Source organism: Cheilinus undulatus, linkage group 5, assembly GCF_018320785.1.
Source record: "Cheilinus undulatus linkage group 5, ASM1832078v1, whole genome shotgun sequence".
Taxonomy (NCBI): domain Eukaryota; kingdom Metazoa; phylum Chordata; class Actinopteri; order Labriformes; family Labridae; genus Cheilinus; species Cheilinus undulatus.
The window spans coordinates 46603113-46618265 of NC_054869.1; the positions used below are offsets into that span (position 1 = coordinate 46603113).

Genomic DNA, 15153 nt, shown 5'->3' on the forward strand with positions numbered 1-15153 from the left:
TGTAAAATTGGTGCACATATGCTTGTGCACGCACTCGTTTCTAAGCTGAGCAGCAGCAGGTGGAGCTTCAGGTGAAGGAGAGAGACTCAAGTCTGACCAGGTAAAAGTCAGAAAACCTTTCAAGGTTGTATTACTACTTAATCCTGAAAAGTGTCAGATAAATTTAATTGCATTCGATGGGAGTTTTGAGGACATTTTACCAACAGGTCAACTTAAAACTGGACATAGAGAATGAAAGGATCATCAGTGTTAGAGTTCATCCTCTGGAAGTCTTAAAAGAGAATAACATCCTACATGAGCGTTGCTGAGACATTTTTCTTTGATCGAGAGTGGTGGATTATCAGATCCACCAACAGACTGATATTACTATTCCTGAGCCAGGCCAACAGCATGGCAAAAAAAATTATCATTCATCCCAAATCCAAGAAGATTACTCACATGATGTGGCTGGAGTAATTTTCTCAGACTTGATAAAGCCTCTCCAGGGCAACAGAATACAATACACAACCATTTTCTCTGGCTGTGTTGTCCACTCTGTAAGAAATAAATCAACTCTGACAAGTAATACTAGCGGAGTGGCCCTTTACCACATACAGTAAGTGAGTCATCTGTTTTGGCAAATGCAGACCCCGACTGTGTGTTTTGGCAATAAATAGTACCCAACACATCGCCGTCCCATCATGGCCCATGTTCAGTGCCTGCTTGATTCTGAGGCTGTCTAAACCACGGGGCCGGTCAAGGCAGTGAGGCCCACCACCACTGGCTTCTGATCTGTTGTGGGGCGGTCTAAAATTAGTGCCAGTCATTGAGCAGCGTCGGTCAGAACTGGGCTGCCCTGCCCAACACACCTACTAATCAGCGTGTGTTGAAATAGCTCAGGGTGGTCAGACGACTGCTTGTAAAGTGCTGCACAACCAAGAGAATCAAAGAGCAATAATTGTTCAAGTCTGTGAAAATAGACAATGATGCACCTGCAGAAAATTAGCCAGACAGACATGAGCTTAGACAAAGAAGGGAATAACAGAATAAAGTACAGCAGTGGAATTATTAAGTTTCTTGTTTTTAAAAGATCAGGAGTCATACTGGAGTAGCTGCTGGTCTTCATGGCCTTACCTCTGTGTGTCATAGAGAGCACTAAAAACTGCTGACACTGCTCATTATGGGCAGACGATGAACACATGCGACATTTAATCAGACATAAAAAATACAGTAACTTCCAGGTTTAATCAAATATTCATTTGCGTGTCTGAATAAAATTAAATATTAGTGAACAGACCTCACCTGATGTGCTTTCATGCGCTTGGCTGAGTCATAATCTGCCTGGCAACCCAGAGACAAGTTGCCTCAAGTCAAACATGTTATTACTCTTTTCAGAATGTATTTAATCATCAATCAGAAATAATTTGCTCTACTTTTCTGGCTTAAAAAAGTCTTAGAGGGCTTTTTCAAGTTTAGGATAATATCCAGTGATGATGTCAGATGTCTTATCCAGGCTTAGCCCCTAATAGTTTCAAGCAGACTAGGTGTGATCTAAACTGAAAGCACAGAGTTTGAGCAGCTTTCTCTTCTTCACAAGTTTTGTTGAATAAAAGGGAACGGTTTTGTCATAGCATGGAGTCTAGATAGCCTGCATTTGAAAGTTAAGGGGCTAGAGTGTTTTAGAAACAAACAGTGATTGCTTTGCAGTCTTACAAGAGACACTACTGAAGTGCACTGTGGGTAATGCAAGCCAGGGCTTGTAACAAATGCAAGTCTAAGATGGCAGGAAGTCTGTCCACAATTAAATTACTCAAATGTGAACTGGCTTTAAAGGTCAGAGGTGTATTTACGATCAAAGATACTTCATTCGATAAAAGAATTTAAATAAATCACATAGAAATGCTCTATCTTACATGAGACTACTGTGATTCTTTACATCCCGCTGATCTTGTGAGGTGTGATTCACTAAAGAATAGAGAAACGTTTGTCTTATAAAGACCATTTATTGGGCTACTGTATAAGCTGTTTTAAATCAGCAGAGCAGTGCTGCATTCACTTTAGAAAATAGAAAATCTAGGTATTACTGTATCTCTTGAATTTTGATTTTCAATATATTATAGTCCAGCTGCTTATTTGCACTTGTTTGATTGTTGAAGTCTGATATGGAGGGATTATATGGTGTAAGGGGGAAGACACTTGTGGGAGGGGATTCTGAGGTCATGTTGTGTAGAAAATCTATCAAAATGTATGGCACATTATGGTTGGCTTAAATTTGTAAAATGAAAAAAAAGGAAAAGAAAAAATCTGCTCAGCCGTTATAATTCTAGAGATAAAAATCTCAGATTTTATGTAATCATAATGTTTCTTTTTTATAAATCTGGAAGCCCTCATTAAATCTCATTAATCTACACTCAGTGCCCCATGATAACAAAGTGAAAAAAAAACTAGAATTTTTTGCATTTTTTTAAAATAAAATAAAATGAAATATCACATTTACTTAAGTAGGGCAGGCATTTCTATTCATTGTTGCTCTGTGTTTCTACACCTTGATTGGAGTCCACCTGTGGTAAATTAAATTGATCAGACATGATTTGGAAAGGCACACTGCACTCTATAGAAGGCCTCACAGTTGACAATGCATATGAGAGTAAAAATCAAGCCATGATGTCAAAGGAACTGCCTGAACTCTACTGAGTGCAGATTAATGACAATAAAAATGATTTTTTAGGACAGTAGCATCAGGCTGCAATATAAGAAAAATGAAGACAGTGAAAGGAGTCTGAACACTCTCTGAGTGCAGTGCATACAGGTCAATCTCCATGAAGCATACCATATTAGATCAGCTGATCCAGGGAGACACAGAAATGTCTGTATTTTCTCAAGTAAATGCAATAATCTTTACAAACAGACACACCTCACAGGACTACTGTGATCTTAATATAGACACTCCCAGTTATTATATATAAGATAAAGTATTTTGGAATGAAAACCTGTATCTGCTTGAAAATGGATTCACATTTTAATAAGTTCTGAATACTTTCATCATGGATAAAAGCCATGGCTACCTCCCTCCAGAATGGCGTCAGCTTGAATGTATTCCTCTTGTGAAAAGAAGTGGCCCAGGCAGCATCTACCTGTATATCTAGAGTGCAATAATGATATTTAAATCCACTTGTTATTTCTCTTCTTCCTCACAGCAGGTACCTCTGCTCAACATTTTCTCTAACACAAACTCTGACCAGTGACCCAACAAGCTCCACGTGTCAGGCTGTAGTAAGAGAGGTGAACTCATACAACACTTAACATTTCATTAGCCGTTTCCCCCCCACACACCCCACAAGCAGCTGAGACATTCCATAAACACTTGGCCTGCCAGCCAGCAGCACAGAGGGCCCTTTGAGAGGGACTAGGGAGGGGAGCTGAGACTGCAGGACCAGAGGGCTGAGGCCGAGCACGAGGGAGGATCACTGACCCAGGGGAGGCCCAAAGGCTCATAAGCATGCCAAACATTTTTTTTTCTCTATTCAGATTTTCTATAGAAACATTCATTTTAGTATGAGTATGAAGTATAAATAAAGAAGCTAGAGGGGCATGTATGGTGAGAGGTTCTGCATTGTTTACATAGTTCAGTTTTCTAATACAGACGAACAAAAAGGCTATTCATGAACTTGACTGGGTGAGCAGCTGGCAAAGCCTGGCCTGGTGTACTGATGGCCTGCCAGCTTTTGACCACTCTACCCAGTACACTGCACAGAAGAACAGGTGTCTTACTTACACAACCACACACAGGCCAACCTCACTACCCTAAAGCACTGCCAGCACTTCCTCCTGTAGGCCTACATTTAGTCTAGGAAAGGGTGAGGCTAAATTCTTTCACTTCCTCGACCACTAAACCTTAGATGTTGATATCCAGGTACAATGATAGGTCTGTCTGGACTTCCTTGAGGGGCCTAAAATATTCATGAGTCTGCAATTAACCGCTGACGGGCACCGGTGTGGCTCCTGCTGAAGCAGCAAGTAGGGCTGCACTGAGGTTGACACATTCAGATAGACTTCATCACCTTTTAGGCAGACCTTTTTTATTGATGTGACACCCATCCTAGCCATAAATGTCCACCTACAGGATCTTTAGAGTCCTCACTGAGGCCAGCTCTGCTAGATGCACTCTAAAACACAATAATGAGGGACAATTACTAAAAAAAAAAAAAAAAAATGTTATTTTTTTCTTTCTCACAGACCTCCTCCCTGTCACTATCTTACATTGCACATTAACCATGAGAGAGTTTACACACTCAGACCTTAGCCACCACAGTAAGTTGTGGCCACAGGCATGTCAGTGTCATGATGGTAATTAATTATGGCAAAATAGACCCATCAGAGAGCTGGCCTCCTTAAAGGCCCACAGCTAATCAGCAGCTCTATTCACAGCCAGGCTTGACAATTGGCCTAGATAACCAGGAGACAACACTTATTCCTCTATTCATAGATAAAAGTCCCTGGAGATGTTGTTTTTAGAGTAGCCATTTTAGTCAGATTTCACGCAGTCGTGCAGCTGATGGTGGATTTTGGTAAGTCATCCAAACTGCCACCATGTCAGACACTGAAACAGACACAACAACAGCAAGGCATATTTTGATCGTCTGTCTGCTGCACCTTTCACACTTCTCATGATGGAATGCATTACAAACAAAATCTCTTACAGTCCAAGAAGCTTTACATCTAACAGATGCCATAGGTCCTGTACTGGAGAGTTTATACAGCTTTGTCTAACAGCTGCAAATGCTCAGCTAACTAGAGCACAAAGCGTCTTCACAACACTGAGATTAAGTCAGATTTATTAGGCAGATCTAATAGATTTCAGTAAATGTGTGTGTGCTTTATGACGCTTACAACAAAAAAAACTTTCCCACTGCTCCCAAAAAAATTTCACTCACCACAACAAAGAGCAGTTTATTGCAAAAGCTTGCCTCAAACCAGCTCCCTGCCTGAGGCCTAATCCAGCAACGTGCACAATAATGTTATTACAACATCAGAAAATAAATCCAGACTTTGACTAATCCACAAAGCAAGGTCCACATGGGGCAGCTGTGCCATTATGTCAACAACAAGTGTCCTCTGGACACAAGCTACAACGCATGGTAAATTTAAGCATGAACTGTCTGACTACACACAGTGTTTATTTACCTTCTGAGCACTCAGATATTTTTTAAACATTTTGTCTTGCCTGGACTTTAAGGTTTGATAAGGTTTAGCTTTTTTCTGATACTAGTGCTAAATCCATAATTTTTAAGTGGTGCCAGTGCCGAAATAGTGCCTGAGGAAGAAAGGTGTGTTGAAAATCAGAGGGAGAATAAAAGCTGTCTGGGTATTGTAAATGATTTGCAGAAATATCTTTAGAAGATGTCAGTAGAACATGGGATAAGGACAGGAAAGAAGTGTAACTCTTTGTAAGAGGCAAATTCATAAACTGGCATTAAGACAAAAAATAAAGCTAGTAATGAGTCAGTCAATGTGATTATTCCCTCAGTAGGAAAATGTAAGCAGGGCAGAGACTTCACTCCAGACAGCAAACCAATCTTAAGACATTTATGCTCAGCTGAAATGAAGTGAGTGGACATAAATCACACAAATTCTATAAAATGTTTCATGCCTTTCATTTAGGCTACTTTCACACTGCAGTTAAAAGTGACCTGAATCAGATTTTTTTGCTCAAATGTGACTCATATCTGATTTTTTGTTCTGGCAGCCTGAACAGCGCAAGTCAGTTTGAATCTGACCTTTTCGAATCAGATTCAGGCCACTTTCGTATGTGGTTCTAAATCAGATACGTATTGGATCTCACTGAAGTGGGAACAAGCAAACAAAAAATCAGATCTGAGAAAAGATCAGAATTGAGCATTAAGGCCTGCAGTGTAAATGTAACCTTGAGTACCAGGGGTCACATTGGGGCATCAGGGTATCTATATCAATATCTGTGTTGTAATTTGGTCTGGTAGGTATTGGATCTCTTGGCACCCCTTCCCTACTGGACTTATTTTCTTAAAAAAGTTTGTACATCATCAGCCCTGTGATGCACAGTCAAGCGCTAAACATCATTTTTTCAGGATAACCTGGGCTTTAAGAACATGTGTGCTGCAGCAATGTCATTTGAATTTGAAAAAAGTTATGGGACTAAAAATACAAAAGAAAACTAACCAGAAATGGTTGTTATGTGTGACACAGAGTTAACAATAATGACTATGACCTTTTTTGCACAAAATTGTTCTCCCATCTCTTGGGTACCAAAAAGGGAAAAAAAATCATTTTGTGACAAAAAGTCTTAAAAATATTCACAAACTTAAAAAATATCCTTGCACTTTATATATTGGCTGAATCTCTGTGTGCAGCGACACAGAGGGTCACATCACAGGCTCTCTGTCTCTCTTTCTCTCCATAATGAGCTATTCAGGCTGTCTCTAGTGCGATCTACCCTGTTAGACATGCGCAGTTCGGCAAAGTGTGATGTGACAACAGAAAAAGCCTGCCATTGGTTGTCTCAGACCATGTGGAAATCACTGTGGTAAAACAATGTGATGAATAAAGCTAAGATAGCAGCAAAACAATAAAAAAATGGATCAAAAACTGATTTAATCAAAGGCATTCAATATTGGAGTTACTGGTGTGGATTTAATCCAATTCAACACCACGAAAAGCCATCCAAGTTCCAGGCGGGCTAGAAAAGCCTCCATAAAGCGAAGATAGTGTCATTAGAACAGCACAATGAAGGGCCTCTAGAGGGAAAAAAAGCAAGGGGCTGCAATTTATGGTTCAAAAGTTATTTAACTTTAAAGGGATACTTCAACATTTTGGCAAATTCGTCCATTGCCATAATCCCTATAGTCTTAGTGATAGGTTTGTTACCTTCAGTTGTCGGTGCAAGCTGTTTTTAGATCAGCCGTTGACGAGTTCGGACCTGCTGTGCTAACTCAATGTAAGCAGACAGTATTCCGGCTTTCCCTCATCAAACTCATCAAATACACAATCCAACAACTCCAAAACGCTCTCGTGGACAAGTTGTGACCTGCACATTCACCACTCTATGAAATAATAACGTATAATTATGTAACATTACGACGCATGAAGCAAATACTCAGAACTATTTCTTCAGTAAACCACTGGGCGGAGTGACACAGTGCAGCAGCCATGCCTGGAGTGTAGTTCCGGCTTTGCATTTAGCTTTAAAACATCTCCTTCTCGTAATGTTCCATGATTATTTCATAGCGTGGTGAATGTGCAGGTCACAACTTTCCTTAACAAGGCAGTACAAAATCCTACCAAGGAGCATCACAACCAGTATCTGACAATAAATCAACTGATGATGATTCATTAATAAAATGTGTTAATTATGTGAATTAATCAACATAATCTTCAACAGACTGAAATAATAAGCCTATTCAACTAGCTAAATTGTGCCAAAAGCACTTTCTGCCAGGAAAAATAACAAATTGCACTTCCAGACAACTTCTAATACCTTAGTTCTATTTTCTTGAAGTTAAATTTGAACTCATGCTGAAGTCAAATTTACCTTCAACAATAAGTCATTTTACCTATGTGAGCTAAAATACATCATAAAGTATGATGCCTCATTTAATAAGCAAACTTTTCCACAGATTTTAACATTTGAAAACTGTTGATTTCTGTTGATTTCCACCATGTATAACTATTTTTTAATAACAGGATCTGACAAAGAACAAAAAGATTTGTGTGAGATGTCTTTTTGTTCTTTGTCAGTCTCTTTCTCAGCTCAGCACCTGCCCACCTAGGTTTGGATGTGCATGTACATTTTTTTCTTACTAACAGGATCTGACAGATTTTTTTAAGCCAACCGCTGAAGCTGCTAGATTTCAGTTTAATTTGATTCACAAATCTAATGTGCTGAATACATAAGTATTTAGCACATTAGCTGGCAATTGCCATTGGCTGGCAGTTCACCTGTGTAATTACACAGCGCTTCTCTCAGGTATTAATTGAAATCTATTGATCATGTATTTTTGATGAAATAAACTGTACCCAATCAACTGGTGCGTCCCTTGTAGAAACCTTTAAAAAAATTAGGTAATATGTTTAAGCATTAAGATCTTAATTTCATGTAAAGCCCATAAAGCTAAACATCTTAGCATTTTCAACAGCAAGATGATTTGACAAAATTTATCATTACATTATGAGGAATAAAGGACCCCATATAGGTGTTTTCCAATCACATGATCCTGAATGTCCAAAGAGGGTCAGGTAATGGGGGATAGCCATAAGGATTGAATGGGAAAAGAGGAAAGTTAGTACTTTAAAGCTCTAAATGGACTTGCATGCTGCAGTTACATCAGAAAATTCCAATTTACATTGAGTACAGTCCCTACACTTTATAAAAGTAATTTTTACCTCAGTTTAGCTGATTTACCTGGCATTGAAGCATTGAACAATATCACAATTTACTTAGTACATCTGGTGACGTGTAGCTGGATGAAGGGAGACAAGGGTCTAGAGGAGTCTTGTACTGTGCTGAGGCTAGGTGAACCCCTTTGACATATAAAAGATTACTCATTTTGTTATAAACATGCATTTAATTGCATTGGTGATAAATATCAACCACATAAACCTTGTGGGGTAAGAGACCAAGTGATAATGAGCTTTTCACAAATGAGCCTGTTCTGTGAAATGGATCTTTTATGTTAGCTGCAGTAGCTAGTTCCCCTTTGAGTGCCAGTTTCCTTTCCTCCATCCTTTGTCACTATTTAATCCACATTTAAAAAGCCAAACTGGTACCAAATGATGAGTTGTTTGGGAGCCAAACAACCAGCTCTACTGAGCTGAGCCAAATGATCTGGATCTCTGAAAACAGACAGATTTCCCATCACAAAGGGCAAGGCTGGACGGACCTCAGCTGAGGAAATATGGGTAAGATCAGAGTTTAATGAGCTAAACCATAGCAAAACTGAACTGAACTAAACCAGGCCACTTTGTGGAAACAGATAAGATGGGAACTGGAGCCTTTTTTTATTACTGCCTACTGTTTCTCTGAGTTTTTTTCAAAGCTTTTAATTTTTTGCCTGACTATTTCACTACATTTCGAACACAAAAGTAACTATGGAATGCAGAATGTTTTTATTTTGCATTTAGAACTCTTGGCAAAGTCATAAACAGCTCAAAACATGGCCTTTTTAGTAGCCTGTCTCTATAAAGAAATCCCTGTTTGGAATTCCCTGCTACTGAGTAGGGATGCACGATATTATCGGTCTGGTATCAGCAGATATTAGCTAAAAAAGGCAAATATCAGTACTGGCAGATATCACAATTTCTGCCGATATTTACATCTGATATTTTGCCTGAGAATTTCAGCATACATTGACTGTAAATATTGTCTATATATACTAATAAAATAATGGAGTTAGGTTGAACCAACAGATCTTTGTCAGTTGAGGTCTTTTTTTAATTTGCCCTCATTCTTTAAACTTTTAAGTGTTTTTTAATGAATAAAGCTTGTTTCCTTGGTCATCCTCAAACCTTAAAGTGTGTCCAAAAGGAAAGAAATTTCTTGTCCAAAAGGCATATTTAAATATTGGTATTGACACTGATATCGGCTAAAATGAATCTTTAAATATCGGCATATCGGATATCGGCAAAAATCCAATATCATGCATCACTACTACTGAGATAAAATTTAAATGCCTAAAAGTAAAAGTCAGGATAACCCAGCATCTGCTTCATCAGTCTTTACCAGGTTTTTAATACTCCTGAATGATTTGCAAAAATACTCTAATTGTGATTTTTTTTCAGTATTGCTACAACGATTTAATATGTGATTATTTTTAGCTTCCTTTTCTTATGTGTTATTCAACAAACACAAGCAAAACATCATTCAATATCATAACCAGCATAATATTGGATAAATTAAACTAGAGACAAATGATTTGAAAAAAAATATCTTACTGAAATTATCTTGGCTCATATGGCAAATTTGATATCAACTGCTTTATAGAAGGGGATGGTCGTTTTTATGTTGTTCTTGTTTGATTTAGAAAAAAATATATTACAAAAAAAAAGCAAGAAAACTCAGATTTGTCTATACTATTCCAAAAAAAGGACACTTGAATGTTTGCATAGTGTGTAGAGCTTACCATCTTTATCTCAAAATGTGTTTTATTAAACTGGTATTTTGAACTATTGCAGGTTAAGATAAAATTCACTGTGCGATTTATAAATTGTAGCAGACTGATTTAATCTAATTTTTGGTCAATTGTCCAGCCCTAATTTTTCATCAGTCTGTCTGTAGCTCCCAGACTCTAGGGAAGAACAATAATGAAGCAGTGCAGGGCAGAGTGCAATTCAAGAAAAGGGCAGTGTTTGTTTTGTACGAGCAATTCACTTTGTCACTGCATCTTCTTTGAGTTTTTTTTCTGCTACAACAAATACAAGACAGATGTGTGTGAACACATTTTCCTGAAATTATGACAACAGGACTGATGTTGAGCATTTCAGTCACTGATGCAGCATGCTAGCTTAAACTTCTTGCTGGTTATATCATGGACTATCTGCTTGTTCGCCACATGCTTTGTGTCCAAGAGCTTTGGAATGGATCACCTTATATAACAACGCACTATTCTGCTCATCTGCTTAATCTGACCCACACTGGATAACACTGCTTTTTGGGCAGAAGCAGACATTTTTCCAGCTCCAATCTCTGAATTCCAATCCCTCTTTGGCATCAAGCAGCAACAATATGTGTCCTCGTGTGTCACTGAGTTTGACAAATGTTCTTGTAGAGGAACACTCACTCCCGCCCCTCCTTCTGTCCTTGGCATTACAAAGTTGCCCCGACCACTCTCCTTATCCCACTTAACATTGTTATATTGTTAACCTGTCAATACTTGTACTCAATGAATGATTCTCCAATTGTGTTCACACATAACAACAGGAAACACTGATGGCAGGCGTTTTGATTGGAAGCTGCATGACACACTTTAAGCCCCTCGATCCTCTTTTTTTTTGAGTGAGTTGTCAGGGCTTTTTCCTACCCGCCTCCCATAACAAAGAGCCTCCCTAAATTTATCACGCTAGACAAACCCCTTTAAGTTAATTACTCGGCACCAGGGACAACAACACTGATGTGTGCTGACACGAAAACACTCAGGGTGGACAGGGCCGAGAGACTGGGAAGCCTGGGGGCAGCCACTGTCTCAGGCAGAGCATCTCTGTGAGAGTGCTGCAGCACTCAGCGGGCAAAGAGCAGAAGGGGGCAAAAGAGAGAGGGCAGGCCAGCTCACAAAGGGTAAAGAAAACACAAGTGAAAGAGCTACAAAATCGCTGGGTTACTGTGAAGAGTCAGTGTATCTAAAGGCCATCCTGCAAATCCAGAGTATATCCAAGCAGATTTACTTTTTACAGGCTGGTGTAAACCTGTTAAGTCTTAACTGGAATGGCTTTGCATTCCTCATAAACTCAATACGGATCAAGGATGTGAGGGGACAAAATTCTGTTCTCACAATCAGATGAATTTCTCACACGGGCCTATTTTTGTGGTCTTATTGTCTTAAAACGTTTGTAAAAACATCAACCCTGTGGTGCACAGTCAAGCTCTAAACATCCTTTTTTAGGACAACCTGGAGCTTTAAGAATATGTCTGCTGCAGTAATGTCACTTGAATTTTTAAAAAGCTATTGTACTATAAACACAAACAAGAACTTCATGGAATTTAAAACTCAAAGATGTTTATGTGTGAAACACAGTGAACGATAGTGACTGAGACTCTATGTGCACAAACTCGTTTGTTCTCCCATCTCTTAGGGACCAAAAAGGGAAGTAATAATCATTCTGGGACATCAAAATATCCACAGATTAACCAAAAAAGTCCTCTAGCTTTTTTATGTTGGCCAATTATGAGTCGTTATTCAAAACAGTTCCTGTCTGCAGAGACACAGAGGGCCACATCCCAGGCTCTCTGTCTCTCTTTCTCTCAATTATGAGCTATTCAGGCTGTCTCCCTCAGGTTCGAAGTGTCTAGTGTTTTTGGCAAAGCATGATGCAACAACAGAACACCCTGCCATTTGCTGTCACAGACCATGTGACATCCATTGTGCTAGCTAATGCTAAGCTAGTGGCAGAAATGATTAAAAATGGATAAAAAAGATGGATAAAAAAAGCTCCTTATCAGAGTTACTGGTGTAGATTTAATCTTTAAAGACCCTAGAAAGCAGGGGTGAGAAATAGTAACTGTACTTTTACTTTACTCCTCTGGTCTTTCCCCTTTTCCACCTTTGTAGACTACACAGTACAGCAAAAGGATTTCAAATCACATCCCAAAACAGCTGATGACTGCTGGTATTGTTCTGCTTATGTTTCTGTTTCATTGTTGTTTTTGACATAAGACATATTTGCACTATGGGTGAAGTTATCCACTGAGTTAAAGTTCCTGTCTGTGACTTTAGGTGTTCTTAAGGGATGCATAGAGCATGTTCTTCTTCATTATGCATTGCCTTGTTATGAGGTTGACTCTCTGCTTTGTTCTTTCCAGTGGAGACCCCCCCACCACCACCACTGATTTTCAAGAGTTACTCCAGCTCTGTACTTTCAAAAGTGTAGTTTAACTATTTGTGGTGCGGACCAATATATACATTTGTAGCATTAAATATAACTCTTTCTTAGTTTAGTTCACAATGTCAGTTTTGCTCTGTGTTTTAATTTGTTATGGCAGTGTGACTTTAACTGAATAACCTGGTTGGAGGTCTATTCCCCTTTTTGTTTTGCCAATAAAAGATCATATTTTACTGTACAACTCCTCAGCAGCTACTCAGTACTTAAAGTAAGCTTCAAATGTCATACTTTTTACTTTTATTGGAGTATATTTATATACTAGTATTTTTACTTAAGTAAATCTTAACCAGAGTAACAGTACTTTCACTTGAGTACAATAGTCACATACTTTTTCCGCCTCTGCTGGAAAGTCACCCAAGTTCCAGACTCTCTAGAAAAACGTCACTAAGGACTATGAAGCTTCATTAACAAGCACAATGGAGGGCTTCCAGATAACAGAAAAATAAGTAGCCATGTTTTATGATCCAATATTTTTTTTATCTTTTCTTGTTGTATACAATGTTGGTCTGAGGGGGGTCAAACTTTTAAAAAACCACAAAATGTTACAAAATCAAAATTAACCATATTTTTGTAAAAGTACAGCGGCAAAATATTCTGGACCACAAAAACAAGCATGTTCACTGTGACTCATTGTGGATCAAAGCCAGCATGGGCAAGCGCAGACATCTTCAACAGAGTGATGAGAGGGGCCTTCAATGTGCTTTTTAGTACTAAATCATCTTTAATCACTGGAAATGTTTAGTGTTTAATCCTGGACACAAAAGGCTTGATGAAATGCATATGTGCTGTGCAGTGTGTCTTTCAGACCTACCTAGATCTCCTTGAACACTGTTGTCATGAGAGGTCCTGCTGGAAGTGGTGGAGTCCCCATCACTGGGCCAGATATGGCCTGATTTCCTAACACCAATGACAGTAGCCTCAGACACCATCACCTGCTGCTTCAGGCGGTTCTGAGACAGAGATGTGGGCGGGCTGCTGCTGTCGAAGGACTGCTGGGAGTGCTGGGACGGTGAGCTACTTTTGTTCCTATACATCTGATAGGTGGTGGGGCTGGGAGACACATGGCTCGACTGACCCGAGGAGAAGTCCTCCTCGCTGGATGTTAGGTTTTCGTTGGAGCTGCAGTCTGGCGTGTAGCCTCCACCCACATCGTCAAAGCTGCCGGGGGAGTAGGAGCGCCGTGGCCAGGTGAGGTGAGCATCCTCCTCTATGCTGTGGTCCTTAATATGGATGACTCTAGTGTCCCCATCAGCCATCATTCCACCAACATACACACTGGTGTAAGGCTGGCACTCAGCAGCATGCCTCTCAGACTTTCCCACACCGGAACGAAGAACATTATCCTTCAGGAAGTTTGGGTTAGCCTCTGCGTCATCACATGAGCCATTATAGCTGCAGTTCCCCTCAATGGATCTTCCCCTCTGAACAGGTTTGCTGATATTGCCTGTGGCAGCTGACAGGTTCCCTGGAAGGGAGTGTGGAGACCTCTTCCGCTCCATCTGCATAGCCTGACAGCCCAGGGTGCTGATCTTGTCTGACACGTCCCTGTTATTGACTTTCACCAGTCCACGCTCATGGTGGTACTCCATGTTCACATAGAAAGGTTTCTCCTGACTGCCTACTGTGGACGATCTGCAATCTGCAGCTGACTGAGTGTTTGCTCTCCTGATGCGTTCAAAGTTAGATCTCAGGGCTGCTACTGAGCCCGTGCCCACAGGTAAATCAGGAATCTCTGACTCCTGCCGGACTGGCGATACCCCACCTTTCTGTATTGCGGGGGGCGCACTGTTGACATCTTCTGGATGTGGTTTACATCTCACTAACCTGCTAGTCCTTCTCTGCAGCTGCTCCTCCACTGGAACCTCATCTGTGGGGGACTTCTGGCTGTCCTGGCTGCTGGACAGGTCTTCATCATTCATCTTAGGTGTCCTTTTAAATCCCCAACGCTGCCCATCGTAAGACTTCCTCTCTTTTGCAAGCAAAGTCTGCAGGTAGATCATCCGAAAGCGCTCCTTGTTCACTTCCTTCTCCAAGTGCCTGATAGATGTCTTGCATTTGTCCAGCTCCTGTTCAATGTCCCCCATAGAGTTCAGCTCCATGCAAGGGGGGTCAGACTCAGGAAACTGGGCTCTCCATGCCTCCACAAATCCCACTGGTTCAACCATTATTATCACTCTGAGAAACTAGTAAGTCAACTTGCGCAAACATAAATTTCTAAAAGACTTAGCTGTATGTGACTCAAAGCTCCCATAGTGCTGTCAGAAGCAGAGGATGAAACCTGTTAGGTTTACAGTTTTTACTCACAAATCGAAGACTAAAATCGTTCAGAGTTAGACAGCTGGCCAAAACTGTCTAAGCCCAAGAAACGAGTTTCTCCTTACTATTTCTTGATCCTCGTTGTGCTCGTCTGTTCTCTGGAGATCCTCTATCTTCCTCTGTGTGCTGTCAGACTGACTCTCAGCTCTCTGTGCTGTTATGGCTCTCCGTCAGCGTTACAGTGTCAGCAGAGAGGAGGAGCTACACGGATGTGATTTAGCCTTTAAAACAGAA

General features: G+C 40.1%; 1 protein-coding gene across 2 annotated transcripts in view; it reads right to left on the minus strand.

The window, feature by feature from the left end:
- The window catches only part of si:dkey-91m11.5 (PH_BCR_vertebrate and RhoGAP_Bcr domain-containing protein), a 67613-nt gene that overhangs the window by 51983 nt on the left and 477 nt on the right, over positions 1 to 15153 (minus strand). For both annotated transcript variants that reach the window (XM_041787100.1, XM_041787099.1), the window contains exon 2: positions 13415 to 15140. In XM_041787100.1, the coding sequence (XP_041643034.1) occupies positions 13415 to 14768 (1354 nt within the window). In that variant the 5' untranslated portion in view covers positions 14769 to 15140. The remainder of the gene's footprint in view (positions 1 to 13414; positions 15141 to 15153) is intronic.